Here is a 19,113-nt window from a genome sequence, read left to right as displayed (position 1 = left end):
TGTACCTGATCATGCTTTATCTGATGATAAACCCTTACCTCACTTTACAAAATGTATACATGATCATGCTTTATCTGATAATAAGCTTATCCCTCACTGTACAAAATGTATCCCTGATCATGCTTTATCTGATAATAAGCTTATCCCTCACTGTACAAAAGTTGTACCTGATCATGCTTTATGTGATAATAAGCTCATCCCTCACTGTACAAAATGTCTACCTGATCATGCTTTATCTCATCCCTCACTGTACAAAATGTATTCCTGATCATGCTTTATATGATAATAAACTCATCCCTCACTGTACAAAATGTCTACCTGATCATGCTTTATCTCATCCCTCACTGTACAAAATGTATTCCTGATCATGCTTTATATGATAATAAGCTCATCCCTCACTGTACAAAATGTGTACCTGATCATGCTTTATGTGATAATAAGCTCATCTCTCACTGTACAAAATGTGTATCTGATCATGCTTTATGAGATAATAAGCTCATCTCTCACTGTACAAAATGTGTACCTTATCATGCTTTATGTGATAATAAGCTCATCTCTCACTGTACATAATGTGTACCTGATCATGCTTTATCTCACCTCTCACTGTACATAATGTGTACCTGATCATGTTCTATCTGATAATAAGCTCATCCCTCACTGTACAAAATGTGTATCTGATCATGCTTTATCTGATAATGAACTCATCCCTTACTGTACAAAATGTATATCTGATCATGCTTTATATGATAATAAGCTCATCCCTCACTGCACAAAAGGTGTACCTGATCATGCTTTATCTCATCCCTCACTGTACAAAATGTATTCCTGATCATGCTTTATATGATAATAAGGTCATCCCTCACTGTACAAAATGTGTATCTGATCATGCTTTATCTGGTAATAAGCACATCCCTCACTATACAAAATGTGTACCTGATCATGCTTTATCTGATAATGAACTCATCCCTCACTGTACAAAATGTGTACTATATTTTGACCTAATAATGATACCTTGATATGATATGTACTGTATTTCAGCCCAAGAATGTTGCTCTGATGGTCATTGCTTATACAAAATGTGTACCTTAGATGATGAGCCCATCATCTTGTACAAAATATGTACAATATTTGTACCAAATAATGCTTTATCTGATGACAAGTCCATCCCCCTACTTGCACAATATTTGTACTAAAGACTTCTTTATTTGATGATAAGCCCCACCTTGTACAATATTGTATCTTAGAATGCTTTATCTGATGATAAGTCCATTCCCTCATTTGAGAAAATTTACAATGCTGGTCCCCTGGGTTTATCAAGGGAGAATTGCTGTCTGCCACATGCTTTATTTAGGATATTTTGCACATGATTTAAATCATTTTCATCCGTAGTGTAAAATGTCACATTATAAGATGAAATAATGATTACCAGTGTTACGATGGCAGCAATGAGAGCTGATAGTATGTTGATGTTTTCATATTTTTTGGTCTCTATTTCCTTTTTCTTGTGCATGGTGAAAAATGTGCATAATTTTCTATTCCACAGAAGAGATGATCCATATTATGCAGACCCTTACAGAAGGCCTCTACCTGTCGATGATCTCTACTATGATAGATACAGAGATGACCCTTATAGGTTATACTTTATTTATCTGCTATATTACATAGATTTATCCAGTAATTTGAAATGGACATTGATTTTAAACAGTACTAATTTTATATAACGGCAGACCTCATAAATGAGAGTCATAATTTTGAATATTGAAACAAGTACATTTATTTGTAAAGTTAATTTACTGACCTAAATATCCAGAAAAAATAACATCCATTAAACAAGGAAACTAGATTTTCATGGAACTTTAATTCTGTGCTGGATAGCTTACATATTTAGTATGACATCGGGTTGGGTTGCTTGCATGGAGTACTCAGTCTTGTTTGGGATCGTAACCACCTAATGGTTTAAAAGATTGGATGCTGTGTTGTTTGGGACATTAAGGCTGATAAAAAATGTAAATTGCTGTGATGGAAGGTTGCCATAAGCGCTGTACATGCTGCATATATAGGTAATTCCAAAGAGATGTGTGTTGTGTTTGATGAAAAATAGTGCATCAGTGGTAGTTGAGGTTACTTTAAGTCATACTGATGGTGTTAACTAACCCCCCACTATGAATTACAGTGTGGACAGCCACAATGATTACCATACTTGGTCCATTCTGGACATGCATGGATGGATTAAATATCCACTGTAGCAGCATGGATTTTCTGAAATTTGAGATGCAGGACTGATCACTTTACTATCAGCAATATTAAAATTTTGTTTTAAAGTTTTTGCAAATCAGGGAGGATTCATCAGGGAATGGACAAAAATAATACATCAAACTCCATGGAATATTTCTATTAGATGTTAGGCTAGTGAAATCTCAGTAAATTATTGCATACAGTTCATTTTCTCTTTTCGAACAGGTACAGACGAGAACCTTATGGTGATCCATACAGGGAACGGGACCCTTATTTTCGGGACTACTATGACCTGCCACCCCCTCCCCCAAGGAAACCTTCTCCACCAGACTGCATGATCATTATTATGAATGCCAAGTTGAGGTCAGTGATTGTCAATAGCCTGAGGACAGCTTCATGCCATATACAGCAGTTTGCAAAGTCATAAAATCAACTAGATCCTTTCACAATTTTTTTTTATCATTTGACCTAAAATCTTCAAACTCAATTACTTGATTTTCACATCCCTTAACTTTACACAAAATCGTATTAGAAACAAACTTTTCAGAATGAACTTAGTTATGCTTCCACTGTTTCCGTGTGTAATTTTAAGTACTAAGATATTCTTATTTCTATGATATGTGAATTGATAATTTTAAAGTTGAGATTGGGATTCAGTTTTGACAAGACTTGGCAATCGCAGATAACTTTCAGTGTGAATTTTGTTCCACATATTGGACAAAGTTACCAAGTTTACAGTCTTGGCATGGGATTAAGAGGTTTTCTTTAGCTGATATTATTACATTACTGGATCTTTATCTGACTCTGTTTTCCATTCTAAGGAGACTATTCACCCTCCAAATAGAAGCTGAAGCTCTCAGATAAAAAAAACATCATCACATTTTAATATTATGGTCAACTTACAAACATCGTGATATTGACCTTTTACCTGGGCTTTTGCATTTTACATGAGCCCTTTGGGTACTTAATGTTTTCATCTTGTAAGTTGTAGTTACACCTGTCTATTGGGTGTTTAATGTTTTCATATCTAAGTTACAATTCACGCATGTCTCGTGGGGTGTTGAATGTTTTCATAATCCAAGTTGTCTTTGGCATTGCTATTGTCAATTGTATCCTCTTTTGTTATATTTTTTTCTTTCTCCCCAGTCCTTGCATAATATTGTGTATCAGCATCTTGTGTTTTGAGTACCTCAGCAAAGCCATGCTTCTTTGTTTTTATCCTCATGTTATATATTCAGTTTTTGTTCCAGTTCATTATTTCTTTCATTTTTTTTTTTCTCTCCAAATTCAGTATGCCTCAAGATGTGGGTAAATGCTGTCATAAATGCTGGGGACATGCACCACATCTGCTTAGCATGTACTGCATTTGTATGCTAGATTGGTTTTGCCCAATTTGTTGCCTTTGGACTGATAGGTATGAGTCTTTGTAGAAAATGGCCATATAAGACCTAGAAGCAGGAATCTGGTTCTTTCTCATTGTAACCGGAAGACCTGTCCATTCCCAGGAGCAGTCTTTGGCATGTGTCAAGTTAGGGACATCACCACATCTTTCAGAACTAACCGGGTCTTTTATAGTCAGAGACCAGAATCTCATATCTTCCAACATGATTAACTAAAGATTACATTGTGTGGGAGACGTTGCAAGAATTAATTGTCCTTCATGGTTTTTGGAACAGTAGTTTTTTTTATACTGAAACCATACTGGAGGTTTAAGGCCAGTGTACTTTAAGCAGCCAACACTTTTTAACTTTTGAAACATATCTTTTAACATTGACAGTGGCAGTACATTATATGTTTTGTTACACCTTTCAAAAAATTCGTCCTACTTGGTGAAAATACAGACTGACTTACTCCTGTAGGTCTCTTGAAGGCTAGCAAGTCAGTCATACTGAAATATTTTAACATTCTTAAAAAACAATTTTTGCAGTGTATAGTTGTTGTTTTTTGTTGTTGATGCAAATGTTGATTCAACCTCCAAAATGAATTCCCTTTCTGCCATTTGAAAATCTTGGCTACTTTTCATGAATGGATCGCCCTATTGACATGAGGTTTCATTTTTTCCTCTATAGTGTGCTAGTTATATATGGGCACTTTTATTGATTTTGATTCAGCAAATCTCAGCAATATCATAATATCTGCTTCTTGCATTCTCAGATTTATTTGTTACATGAATTACAGGAAATACGCAGAAATTTTGGATGAGCGGCTTCGAGTTCAGATGCTAGTGGAAATAGTAGTTATCCCTGAGGATCGCACTGTCCCGCAGATGATTGAGGAAGCATCATTCAAAAAATGTCTTTTTGCCATCATTGTCAACAGTCAAAATGAGGCACATCGTTCCATAACCTTGAATATTATCCATGGGACACCTCAAGGTAAGTGGACAATTTCAGATATTTACATAATTTGGTAAAATAAGTAATAATCAGCATTAGATTGGGGGAATGTATCAGTTGTAAAAATTGACTATACGAAGGTCATAATATGTCCTGCTTTCTTTGTGTAAATTGTGACCCACACAGTAAGTTTTAAATGGCTTTCAGGATGCATTCAGGATATTTTAGAACCAAATGTTAGATACACAGTGTTTTCTCCAGAAGGCACTATTGCACAAATAACCACTAAAGCCAGTCCCCACCCCCCCTTAGAAAAAGTGAGCACATGAAAATCCTGACAGACAATTTACCATGAACCTAATGCAGGGTTCCCATTGTCATGGAAAATCCTGATGAAAAAAAATTGTAATGGAAGGTAATGAGTGTCATGGAAAATTGAAAGAAAAAAAAATCCAGCACTTGATTGTAAGTCTGTGGTGTTAAAGTGGGTCGATCAGTTGGCTGTAAGTGGTGAAGGAGGTGATATTGACAAGAAAGCTGAGTATATGGTTAACTTTAATATCATGCCGATCAGTATTATCATTATTTCCAGTTTTCAGGTCCAACTTGCTAGCTTTTCATAGTAGTCATGGAAAATCACAAGTTTATGATCATTTAAAAGTCATGTAAAAATCATAGGGAAAAAAAAAACAGATTGGTGTTAAGAACCCTGCTAATGAAACCTGCAACCTTCATTAATATACAAGAGCCTAAACTTATTATTCAAGTGCTTGATTCAAAATCAGCTGCTAAAATCAAATGGTTACTGAGATTTTACAATTGAGCAATAAGAGACTATCAGTTATTAAAATGTATCTTTGAACTGCAATTGTTGAGTTTTGCAATGGTGGAAGTGTAGTTTTCGAGTTTTTTGTATTTACTTGAAATTTTCCTTCTTGTACATTAATTTCTAATGCATGGAGCTATTATCACTATACATGAACACTGCTGCCATTCATTAAAAGTCATTTATTAGACAAGCACATTTGTTGTAACATCCTTTAAAGGATCTTTTTGGATCTTGTTCATGTGTAAACCTGTCCCTATTTAAATCTTAGCCACCTCCACCTCCCACCCCCAGTTTTTACAAAAGTGGTATGATGGGGATTTTTCATCTATTGGATAATACTGGAGAAATCACAGAGACAAAACAAAATTGTATGCCCTTACTGTGTGTATCTAAAATAACAATTTGTTAAAATATTGTGCAGCTGCATTTCAAGCAAATGAATTTTTCATTTTGCCTTGTTAGATGTCATTAGGTTTTAAAACATGAGAACTATATGCAGATGTCAGAATTTACCTGCAAGTATCCAATTTCAGCTGCATCTCTAAAAACTTAACAATTATCATTTTCTCTTTCATTTTAGACAATTTTTTATTTTCGGTTCAATTAAAATTGTCATGAAATATATTTATGTTTGCTTGTGTTGTTCATTCCATCATTCATCAAATAATTCAGATCCAGAATCACTTCAGTACCCTATTTTTCCATGTACATGACAGATCCAGCTGCAATCGAAGTAGTCCTTGTTCCTTTTACTGATTTTGAGCCATTGAACAAGACTGAAACTTTAAAATTATTTATAAGTGATGTGTTAATTTTCATTCTAACCATTTGAATAAGTTGTTCATTGTTTTTACTTGTAAGGCTGTTTATTTATAAGAAACAATTTCATGTTAACATAGCATATGTTTCTCCTCAAGTGGGACTCGGTTGGGGCGAGATCTATGTTTGGCTGATAATATATATATATAGAGAGAGAGAATTTTCTCTACTGTTTGGTTGTATGCAATACAAAACAATTATGTGTTTGTGCTGAGTTACTGGTGATGGGCTTTAATCATGAATCAAGGTTCAGATCATTTGCAAAGAGGTTCAACTGCTACCATCTTAAAATGACTGAGAAATGTTGTTGCATTCACTACAGCGGTTACTACTACTTTTAAAATTCGGAAAGAATCAAGTTAATATCTAGTCAAAGAAATGATTTTCTTGCTTATTCAGATATACACAAAAAAAAGTTAAACAGCTATACCCTGCCCCCATTCATTATATATGACATGATACTGTGATTGAGATGGTGCTTAGAATACTACTAAATATCAAGCCTGGCGGCAATCTTGACATAATGGTCGCTGGTGTATATGTATGTCTATATGTCCGTCTGCATATGCAGCCACGCTCAAAATTAAAATCATTGCTAAGGTTTGGTAGATCAAGCTCAATGTTAAATTTTCTTTTTTCTTTCATTGTATGTATGATTTTGCTAGGTAAATAAAAGTTGGGCTGAAAATAGAGGGTCTCTTGTTTTAGTGATTTGTTCAGGAAAACATTTCTAGTTTAAACAGTAGCATGTTGAAAGAAAGAACGCAGCGCATAACATATGCTTGATTCAGCATGTTTAAAAATTTGTCATTGTCTTATGGCTAAGTACATTTGTCCTCCTGCCCCCACCCCCATTAGGATATTCTACAAACTGCCACGAGACTACATATAGGAAGCTGACTCCTTTTCAGACAAGCTCCAACAATGTCATGAACTGACATATCTTTGAAATTTGCAAAACAGTTCTTAGAAAGAGAAGTGAAAAAATATTTGTTATACTTGTGTCATCTTAATACAAAATGGACATGTGTTTCCCATTGTATTAGGACTAACTGAAGCTGACTTTCCTTGATATCAGGGAATGGAATATTTGTTTTCTTTACCTATTTTACCATTAATAACAAGCTAGATAAACATAATGGTTGTTGTATTTGACAATAATCACAGAAGCTAACCAAATCCTAATCATCAGAAATCAACATATCTTTATTTGGTTTCATCTTTGTTTTGCTAGCTAGTAAAGTAATATTGTGTGTTTGTTAATGTGTACTCTATATAACAAATATCCAGAAAAAATAGAGCCAGAGCTGTGATCTTGTGGAATCTGTAAATCGTGGCTTTCATTGTTTCAAATGAAGAGAAACTGTTTAAAATAAATAATGCATGAATTTTGAACCTGTTTTCTGGAGGATTCTTCTGAACAAATGTTTACAATAAACGTCCTTTTCCACTTGCTAATTATTCCTTTATGAATTTGAGGGAGGTTGTGATTGTGTTTCTGAAAATGCCTTGTAATTCAAAACATAATCTAATGAGTATGTATTGAAGTGTGATATTGACTTTGAATAAAATTGGTGGATTTGTACTTTCTCTTTCAGTAGAATAGAGTTGATCTAAAAGTTTCTGGACAGCTTAAAAAAGTAAAAAGAACCAAGCTACCTAGATCATACTTTCTAAATGCTGTATCCTTGTTTTCTAAAGAAATGTGTACATATATTGCACTTGTCTCTTGGTTTCTTAAATACCATAAATACCACATATTTATAGATATTATATTTTCAGAATTTGTAACCATTTTAAATTGTACACAAGGTTTCTGGACGCTGAGCAAGTTTTTAAAGACAACTAAAAATAAAACATTTTAAGTTGGAATATAAACTAAGGAATATTTTATCTGTACTCAGAAACTGGTGATTGGATATTAGCCATGAAACTAGATTACCCTATTTATTGTGTGGATTAAGTAAAAGTATTGACAATAGACAAATTTTTATAAAGAGTCAGTTGACAGAATTTAGTAATGAATCAATTTGATACCTATAAAGTCAGTGGTTACATTGAGCCAGCAGGTGACTACAAGCTTCTTTTATATTTACTTCTGAAGAGCATAAAAATGGAGACAAAGCAGTCATTCTTACCATTTTCCAAAGATGCTACGAGGGTATGCAAGGTTTTGAATCGCGCAAATTTGTAACTGCTGAAGAGTATAAAAATGGAGACAAAACAGTCGTGCATATCATTTTCTCGGGATGCTACCAGGGCATGCAAGTCTGTGAATCGTGCAAATTTGTATGAGTTATTGCACTTGGAGAGCAGTGATGCATGATAACTCCTGCAAATTAGCATCAAGTCGCGCTTTATAAAAAATGTAGTCTGCACAGTATACAATTTTTATTTAACTTTAAGTCCATAAAGTGTGTATCGCGATAGAAATCGTGCAACTGGTAGAGGTCTCATAGTGCTTGCTGTGACATCTGTCTGTATTTGGATCAGTTATGGTATAAAATTTCTTCTTGGCCAAAATAGATGACCCATTATAGCTTATAAATATTTCCATTATAATATTGGAATGGTTCTGAGAGTCCAAAAGAGAGAAATAAAATTGATAAGTTGGATGAATGATCCAAGGACCGTCTAATCACATGGCATAACTTCCAACATTCATATTCACTTTGTGTAATTTTATGGGAGCGTAAAGAGATCGAACCACAGGATACAAAAATTTTAAGATATGTTCCGAAATGATCTGAATCAAATCTAGATGCATTTTACATTCTGTAGCTTGTTTTAATTGTTCTATACACAGTTGCACACAAACCTTTAGATCAACCCATGTAATTTAATCCCGTCATTGTTTTTTTTTTAGATGAAAAACTGAAATGGTATAAAATATTGAAATGTTGATATTAGTATAAATTTATTTGTATATGGACTTACAACAGATTTAAAAACAAAAGGCACTCTCCACTCAAACAATCAATTGAAAGTGGTCAACAGTTAGTTGGAATTAAAGATATTTTAAATTGTGAAAGGATGATATAAGCTTTATGAAATATCCTTGTACAAATCCGAAAATGCCTTAAAAAAAGCTAAAAAGAATATAAAAATCATCAAATTTAAAAACAAGATGACTAATGACTATTTTAAACAATACACCGCTCCCTCAACATTTTGAAGTCAAACAGGTCGATGGAAATGTAATTATAATTCGTGTAATTTTAACAAAATTTATGTTACAGTCAGATTACTTATTATTATATTACATTAGTGGAACTGGGTGAACAAGTTATGTATTGGCTAAGAAGAGCAACCATGGTTTTAATCGAAAGCACAGAATTCAGTGCTACACATTACATTATTAAACCTGTGAGATAGAATTATTTTACATGGTTGTCAGCTTGTCAAAATTGTTTTCCATTAGTTCAATTGCGGATCTGGGGCAGTATTGTGGCTGCTTCCACAGAAGGATCTTTCTTAGATGAATATTTTAAATTCAAGGTTGGCAATTTATTCCCCCAAAAATATAGTAAATTCATAGTGCTGTTAAATTGGATTCAGCTTGGCATGTATTGAGCACCTGTGCAAATTTAATCCATGTTATACATGTAGTGTATTTAGTATAACATAAGATATTCTCTGTGACAGTGCATAAATGATGGCAGGTGCCTTAAGGAGAATGGATTTTTCTTTATGAAGTGATTCCTTTTGCCAGTCGTGACAAATTGTTTATTTTATTGTGATGGATGAAAAAATACAGACTAATTCATTTCCATGCCTTTTGTGTCAATTTTTGATGGATGATTAACTTAAGAAGTTCATTTATACTAAAGATAGATTCAAGAATGTTTTGAGCATACCTGAAATGTATGTATATATATGTGTGTGTGTGTGTGTGTGTATGTGTGTGTGTGTGTGCGTGTATGTGTATGTATGTCATTTAACAGCATGTCAGCACAATCATAGCAATTTAGGGCTGCTTAAAAGTTAAGTTCCAAAACTAACGGAGGGAGTGGTGTTAAAAACAGCTTTAAAAGATACAATGTAAAAAAAAAATTAAACCTTTTACAAAAAAATGTCCGACGTATGTTAATTGAGCGGAAGCCTTTCATGTTTCTTTCGTTAAGTTTAAATCAAGAACAACACTGATATGCGGTAAGTTGCAGTTGTCTCAGGACTCTTTGTATTTGATATTTGATTTGAAATAGCTAAAGGAGCTTAAAATCTTAAAATGTGATGTACCATATTCAACATAATATTGACATGCACTTTAACAAGTGCACACTCCTGTTTTCATCAAATCTGTGCAAGCGAGCCATCATAAATTGCACATTTTGATACTGGTAAATATTGTGGGAGGGAGGTGGCTGCATTACTTGTGTGCATTATGTCCTATCTCTGCTTTTCCAGTGTTTGAAATAACTCATAGAAGCTCATGGCCAGCAATTGATGAAAAATTCTGTATAAAAAAGTACGGTTCCTCCTGATATTGGTCTGCTGGGATGGCACATATTTCAAGCACTGTGCTTAACTTGGTGTGTTAAATTAGACTCAAAATCTGATTTGGCATATGCTTTTTTCAGCATATCTACATTGAGGAAGGAATGGACTACCGACATATAAATAATGGGAGATAATTCTTTTAGCATGGACATGAGAGGGGATACTGTTTATAGTATTTAATAATACCGTTATATTTATTAGTACTATTATCTGTATGCACTAATCAAGATTTTTTTTAAAGTGCATCATGTGGTTATTGTGTTGAATATGGTAATTGATTCTGACTTAATTCCATGCACACAATATATATATATATATATATATATATATATATATATATATATATATATATATATATATGTATGTATGTAGAGAGTTGTATATGCATATATAGAGAGCTTCTTACTTAATATTAACAATCAGTTCTCAGTTAAGGCACAGTTTTGATATTGCACATTAACAGTCCAATTTAATATGAACATCCAGAAAGTTTTGAGAAATTTTCTTGTTATCAACTTTTCATAGGAGGTTAACAATTGTTAATGATAAATTGATTGAAGTTTCTGATGAATCGTGCATGTCTGGATTTCAGAATAAGTACAGAAGATACCAACGAATCTTACACGCACTGAACGGACTTAAAAAATATATTTATAAAAGTCTTTAGCCACATAAAATTTAAGCTTTCAAATTCTGTTATTTTTTGCTGTCTTTCTTCCCAACAGAACACAGAAACATGCCACTTGAAGATGCTATGTCGCTAATCTTGCGCAGTCATGACCAGTATCTCCAGGCAGCTCGTGAAAAGACTGCCACACAGGCATTGCCAACACCTCGGCCCCAAGCACCCGCAGTACCCTCGACCCCTTTCATACCACCGGGGGCCGAAACCTCGTACTTGCTTAACTTGTTAGCAGATAATCGGCAACTGACAATTGAAGAGTTAGACAAAGTAATAATTTATTTGAAGGAGAGAAAGGAAAAGCTGATGGAAGTAGAAGGAAGAAGACCACCTCCTATGAATAATGAAGGTAATTGGACATAGCATAAATATTAAACATGGAACTGACACAAGTACTATTTATTATGGCAGCATTGGGTTTAAAAAATTATTTTTTTTCCTTCTTCTAGGTAAGTTCCATATATAAATTGGCATGCATAATTTTAAAACATGAGACGTGTCATAGTAAATAATTTGCTACTGTCAGCATCTCGGTTAACCTTTCCGATTATGTTTTTTCACTATGTGTGTGAACAATCAAGACTCTCCTCTATTACTTCATTTTTTTTACTTAAATACCACTAAGGTGGCAAAGGCTGTATACTTCATGTTTTTGACCCCAATTTTTATGGAAAAGATCATTTTTTTATAGCTTGCCTGGCTATAAGGCCAAATGAATTTATGGTGTGGCCCTATGTCCTTCGTTTGTTATCTGTCGATCCAACATTTACTTGTTACCACTCTGGAGGCCTTATTTCTGATCCACTTTATAAAGGAACTTGAAAATAGACATATCAAGATCTTTGATGAGTTTGATAAGATGTACATATAAAAATGAGTTGATCTTACACCTGATTAGCTGAGCATATTACCCCTCTTGAGACCACATTTCTAATCCAATTGTGATACAAATTGGAATATATGCATATCAAGGTCTTGGGCGAGTTTTGTTTGTGAACATGACTGACACATGGTAATGAGTTGAGCTTGCATCTGATTGGCCGAGATTGCTACCACTCAGCAAGCCATATTCAATTTTGATCAAACTTCAAGTGTAGGTTTATATGGTCGAAATTTTGCTTAAGTTATGTAACGTGCTTGATCCATGCATATTATTGATGTGACCTTGCTTCTGATAGTGGAACTTGTAGCCTCTCTTTTGACAATTTCTGTTCCAGTTTTGATTAAACTTGGTAAATAGACTTAAATAATCATGATATTACATGAAAAAATTATGATCAAAATCCACACATCTTAATGATGAGCTTGTCAAGATTTTACCAACTCCATTTCGGATATTTCAAAAATATTATTGGTAAATATGCTTGTGAGTTTTATGATGAGCAAGATCTGCACATAGTAAGTATGAAATAACCTTGCTCTGATTGGCTGAACTTTTTGCCACAGAGATTGTGCATCTGACCCAATTTCAAAAAGACTCATGCACTGGGTGAGACCTGTGCATATTGATGAGCTAATCTCCTAAATAAAGAAGTGCTGCCAGCATGATGTCCACCATGGTTACAATGGCAGCCATCTTGAAAATATTGTGGCAGCTCTTCCTGAACTTGTGATGTCCAGTTGGTCTTAAATGAAAATGGTATTTGATACCCAATATAGCCACTATGTGGCAGCTTTCTTGAAAGTCATGTTATAAACTACTCCACCTGAATTGATGGTCATACCAACATGAGGTTTTCACAGAAAGACTTCTTATGTCTCATTGGTCCAAATTGAAAACAGTGACCTATTCTAAGTTCATTATGGCTGTAACATTAGCCATCTTGAAAACATTGTTATTGCTACTCCTCATGATTGGAAAGTCATATTCTCTTGGGTTTTTCACCAAAATAATCCTTGTGATGTCAAGTTGTCCCAAATGAAAAAGATGTCAATCTGAGGTCCAATATGGTCACCAGTGGCCATCTTGAAAATTGTGTTATCACTATTCCTCCTGAATGAAAGGTCATATTGACATGGTGTTTTTCCAGAAGACTTCTTATGATGTTTAGTTCTAAATGAAAATGGTGTTGATCTGATGTCTGTCATCAAGATCTTGGATGACTTATGAGCATATTAATTATTGCCTTTTTCTTGGAAGTCATTTTTACCAAATTTTACTGTGGTCCATTAGAGGCTCTGTGCTAAATTTTACTTGACCCAAGAAATTCTTTTTTTCTATCAGTTCTTCATTGACCTCAAATGGGAATTTTTCTTTTTCATTTTGTTTTTAAGGAGGGGAGGGGCATCCTATTTTTGAACATGAGCTGTATGTTGAGGTTGTATGCTTTTAAAGTGATACCCATGTATGATGAGAATTGTTATGAAATTGGTCTACCTGTAAAGTTTCATTCAGTATGATATTAACTTCACAAATCAGACAAGATTTTAGACAAAAAGGATCACTAAGTCCAGCCATAGCTGATATCTTGGCTCACATCAATTCAGGATGTTAACAGAACCTAGAAAGGTTTTAAAAGAAACAGCTTGATTGTCTTTCCACCTGGTATGTCATCTTGCTCTTTGGGATCAAAACAATGCTAAACTTCAAGAGTTATTCAAGAGAAAAGTAGAAATTGAGAGTCATCTGATTGTTTTACCTTAATAAAATATGTCTTCAGAACTTGAACTGAACAAAACTTGGCCTCAAAACTTAAATAATGAAAATTTTAGCTCACCTGTGCAAATGATATCAGAACCATTGTTGTAACCCCATCATTGGTATTGACATCATCAGTGTTATCTGCAGTCAGATTAATGGTTTTTATGTTGTTTTACTGCTACTGGTGCTAGCTTTATTCATTGGTTCTTTATTGAATTCCATTGGGTTGCATCTTGTAATTCTGAACCACTGTTATCTATATTTTTAATTATACAAATGACATTATTAAAGGTTCACCAAAGTGTAAATGCTTTGTTTTACGGATAGATATCCAGCTCTAGGTATTGTATGGATTGGGTCTTTCATGCATTATCCTAAACCGCTCATGGGGAATATAGACTACAGTGACCTACTTTCCTTATGTTATTTTGTTGTTGTTTGGTTGAATGCCATTTCAGCACATGTTAGGCTATTCATGGTGGCCAGTATATTTGGTGGAGGAAGAACCTGTAAAAACTCTAGAAAAAACCACCAATCTGTGTGAGCTACTGGCAAGCTGATTCACATAACCACATTGGCCAAGTCTGAAACTTGAATTTGCGTGAACAGAGGTGAGATGGCAGTGATGAGTAAGGCAAGCACTTTCACCCACCCAGGGCCCCCTTGTGTTATATTAATAAATGTTGTTTCAGGTTGATCCAAGAGCAAACAAAAAAATTATCTTGATGGTAAATCTATGTCTGAATGCACGTTATTCATATAAAATGTCTATTTGTTCCATGTATTATTCTGACCACCCCAGGGAATGTAGAACACAGTGACTACTTTTTAACATTTAATGTAATTTACTTGTTATTCCATTGTAAAAGTCTTGTCTTCCCTGCAGATCTCCTGCTGTAGGTGTTTTTAACAGAATTTGGTCTTGTATCATTTTAAGTTACCCCAGGAGGAAATTGGTCACAGTGATCTAGTATTTTCACTGATTTTATTGTTTACCATTTAACTCCAGTGTAAATGTTTGTCTTTCTGGCATCTCTCCAGCTGTAGGTATACTTTTTTTATGGAATTTGATCAGGATGTTTCTGACATTATTATAAACCACCGCCACCACTATCCAAGATAAAGGTTGTCACAATGACCTACTTTTCTGAAGTGATTTAGTTATTTATAGATCAACCTTTTATTCAAGTTTTGTCCTTCATCTGCCTGCTTGGTATCTACATGGAACAGGCCCAGAATGTTCCTTGCATGGTTGTGCTCCTTTGTCCAAGGGACAAAAGGTTATAGTGGCTTAAAGAAAAGGAAATAGACATAATCTTTCATCTTTGTTATTTCCAGTATACAGACATTTGTTCACATGTGATCATGTGTCTCTCAGATTTTAAATTCTTTACCTCATTCTCAATAATTGCTCTGATAAAATTTCTAAACCAAAAAATTGTTTCTGAAAATTTGGGACAGTCATGAAACAATGAAGACAAATTGCACAAATATTATTTTACCTTCAGTTATTACTATATACTGGGAAATTTTCATGTTATTAAATTTTGAATGAAATTGAGTTGAAATTTCTGCATTTAATTTTTATGAGCACAGCACTTGGTGATATTATTTTACACACAAAATCTTAGTGAAGTTTAATTTTAATGATGTTCTCTTCATCATAAAAGTTTTGAAGCCTGCCCCCCCCCATTAAAAAATGAAGCAGAAATGTAATAATATTCAGTATTTTATAATGGAAACAATACAGCTTCTATTACATGAACTTAGTGGTGGCAGGATGGCACAGATGTAATAAACTTGCTTTCCACCCATGATCCTTGATTTGGTTTTGATAGTTGGCAAATGTAAGAAATTATGTCACCTACCAAGGCTGATCATCACCTTGGTTACCTTTTTGCCCCTACATAAGGCATCACCAGATACAAAATAAAAATTGTTAGAATTTCTGCTTCTGACAGAGATAAAGCTTTTATAAACTTGTATGAGATGGGAATATTATTTACATATTTAGGATAAAGGTGAAAATGTGACTAAAATATATTGAAGGGACATTGAATTGCTGTCAGTTCATGTAGAATGATGTTTTAGATGTCATGGTTCAAATGATTCAAGTTACATTATGTCTATCTCATTTCTTCCCTTTACCTTATTGTAATATTAGATATGTTATCTATCTATATTGGAACATTTTCAGGTCGAATGAGCTATGAAGGAGGAGATCAGCAGCCTAGTCAAGCGTACTTGCAGCAGCAGCAGCAAGAACTTCAAGCAAAGATTCTGAGCATTCTCAATGGCTCTGGCACTTCTAATTCTCCAGCTGCAGGAACAGGAGGAGGTAGTATGCCCAATGCCAGTCAGGCGGGTCTTTCCTCAATGGGTCATACCTCTGCTCGTGGTGGAACTCCAATTTCCCATGCAGCACAGCAAGGTAGTGGCGGGTCCTCGATGATCAACCTGGATCACCCCAATGTTCAGAAAGCACTGGACAACCTCATCCAGAGTGGGCCTAATCTTTTAAGAAGTATTGCATCCAATACTTCAGTCCAAAGCCCTCCCACAGTAGCTAGCAGCATGATGATGAATCGAGGCGGGATGACAAACACGACAGGAGGGATGTATTCAGGTCAGCAGCAGCAGCAACCTATAATGCATCAGCAGCAGCAAGGCTATGCTGGACAAACTCGACAGCCCCCAGGCCTCTCGATGGGTCTACAGGGCATGCAGTCCCGCTCCATGATGGCTCAGCAGGCCAGAACAAGACCTATGTGAATCTCTGAGCCATTAAAAGACATTGCAGTTGCACCTTAGAAATGGTTAGACATTCATTTAGAATTGAAATGCATGAATTTTGTACATTTCGTCTCCATAATCATCAAAAATCATGTCAACCATAGTAGCTTTAATGCCCATCAGTTGTAATTTGCAGTAGTAGTATGAGTTAAGCAGTCGGTTACAGAATTTTATCATTTTAAAATTGTTTAAGACTGGAACATTTTATTATTATGTCTGGATCACGTGTCCATTATATTTCATTAAGGGTCATTAATTACATATGTTTGAATCATAATTAATCTGTTCATGTGTTGACTCATTGTAGGTAATAAACGTGCTTCCTGTCTTTTTCTTGTGTTGCTTTCTTGTAAATGTTTTGAAAAAGTAATGCACATATGAAGAGGAAGCAAAAGCTGACAAACATATCAAACTTTTTATATACCTGGGGGCAAAGTGTTACTGTGGCTATGTCCAACCATCTTTCTTTTCAGTTTGATTTCTGTTTAATAAACTAAGCTTTAAATGTCATTTGAAAGCTGAAAGAAATTTAATTATTAAATGATCAAAAGGTCAAAGGTCAGTGACCTGTTGCCCCCCAGTTTTCACAGAAATTAACTTCCTTACACATGTTGTAAGCTTGATGTTCTATCCATAGTAAAGCTGCCGAACAATACAACATTTTAGTCTGACGTGTTCAGAAATGAAATCTTGTATAAATGAATCCAAGTCGTGGAGGGAGAGTGGGTGGGGTGGGGTTCTGTTATTGCGTCAGAATTAATATATATCCAACATGTAAAAAAAAGCCATCTTATTTCATTATTAGGCAAAAGGCAGCACTTTGGCATGTCCCTATTTTAACACAAATTTTCCTACACATTGTCATTCTCACCTATTTTGCCTTTCTTTTGTCAAAATATGATGAAACACTGCTAAACTTTTTATATTTAATGGTAGAATATGTGTGGATAATTTTTATTCAGCCCTTGTAGTGATCATATGTACCAAAATCATCTGGTACAGATAGAATGTTTAAACTGATTCTTGTCAGGATAAGTGTTTCTGTATTTTTTATTCATTAACAAAAAGTCCCGTAAGTCAGCTGTCTTTCAGAATCTGCATTGGAAAATCATCCCCACATAATACAGAACTATAAAGTGGAACTGAGGAAATGGTTTCTTCATGATAACTTGAGTTTCCATATATGTCTTCACCAATCTGGGGTTCTAAAGCTCACAAATTGATAAGAAAGTGAATGATGCCGGATGATAATTTAGTTCCAATTCCATATACTTTCATATAACTCTGCAGGTGGGTTGTTTTTGAGGTAAGTATTAACCTATTGAGTTTGGGGACAAGAGTTGAAAGGTCAAGTGATTTAAAGCTCAAAGGAGACAAATGGCTTCTTTTAATTGCTTCTGTACTTCATACATGTCCTAAAATTATTTGTACTAAAAGCAGTCAACAGAATTTATATACCCAAGTCACATTGCCGTCTGGCAGACATGTTATGAACTTTTTTTTGTGTTCTGTAAATCGGATTTGTGGTTGAAATTCATATTAACAAAGAAAGCATAGGCTTGGTAGAAAACTTTTTACATATGAATAATGCAATTGTGTGACTTGTATCCATGTCCAGAGTATAACATAAAAACCATTGAAACTATTGTAATGAAACTTAAACCAGTTGCATGTCATGTACAGTTCGTGTGTTGCATAGCATAGCCACTAGAACTGAAACAAATGCCAAATTGTCTTATTCAAATATTAATTGAATGTATTCGGATAGGATGTTGATATTTGTCGATGTTAATAAAGGTGTCAAATCCATCCTTGTTTCTTTGTCGACTTGTTATTTATTACCATCCGTTTCCTGCCATGTTCCTTCAAAACTGAGTCACCCCAAATATAAATAAGTAACATTTTATGGCCTGGTGTAAATTTCTTGAGTACTTGGACTCTGATATCAAATATAGTTGGGTGTTTTTCATGTTTGTAATTTGGCTCTTTTATGTCCAGCAGTTATCAGCAAGACTTTTGTTTCATCAGTATTGTGGATCATACCATTTTCCTTGCACAATATTTGAAATCTGTTTGAAGGATTTTCTCAACTTCATCTTGATTGCTTTGAGCATCAGTCAAGGTATCAAGGGCCGTAAGATAGAACCTTGTGGTACTCCAAACTTACCATTTTAGTTTCAGATAGGTGTCCAGTTATAATTTCATGTACCTGCAGAGACCTGTTTTCAAGGAGGATGTGAACTAATTAAGGGCATCTTCACTACATTTAGATTTTGAA

At 34.5% G+C, this 19,113-nt stretch overlaps 1 protein-coding gene across 4 annotated transcripts in view; it reads left to right on the top strand.

Annotated features, from left to right (window-relative positions):
- Nucleotides 1-18,644, top strand: part of LOC149780326 (nuclear receptor coactivator 5-like) — a 62,257-nt gene extending 43,613 nt beyond the window's left edge. For all 4 annotated transcript variants that reach the window (XM_089937198.1, XM_089937197.1, XM_089937194.1 and 1 more), the window contains 5 exons: nucleotides 1,544-1,633; nucleotides 2,461-2,598; nucleotides 4,414-4,610; nucleotides 11,445-11,750; nucleotides 16,240-18,644. In XM_089937198.1, the coding sequence (XP_089793324.1) occupies nucleotides 1,544-1,633; nucleotides 2,461-2,598; nucleotides 4,414-4,610; nucleotides 11,445-11,750; nucleotides 16,240-16,814 (1,306 nt within the window). In that variant the 3' untranslated portion in view covers nucleotides 16,815-18,644. The remainder of the gene's footprint in view (nucleotides 1-1,543; nucleotides 1,634-2,460; nucleotides 2,599-4,413; nucleotides 4,611-11,444; nucleotides 11,751-16,239) is intronic.
- Nucleotides 18,645-19,113: the final 469 nt, after the last annotated feature.

This window comes from Sinohyriopsis cumingii, chromosome 16 (genome assembly GCF_028554795.1).
Source record: "Sinohyriopsis cumingii isolate HCF-2022 chromosome 16, ASM2855479v2, whole genome shotgun sequence".
Taxonomy (NCBI): Eukaryota; Metazoa; Mollusca; class Bivalvia; order Unionida; family Unionidae; genus Sinohyriopsis; species Sinohyriopsis cumingii.
The sequence above is the reverse complement of the archived record's forward strand: the minus strand, read 5'-3'. Positions and strand labels throughout refer to the sequence as shown.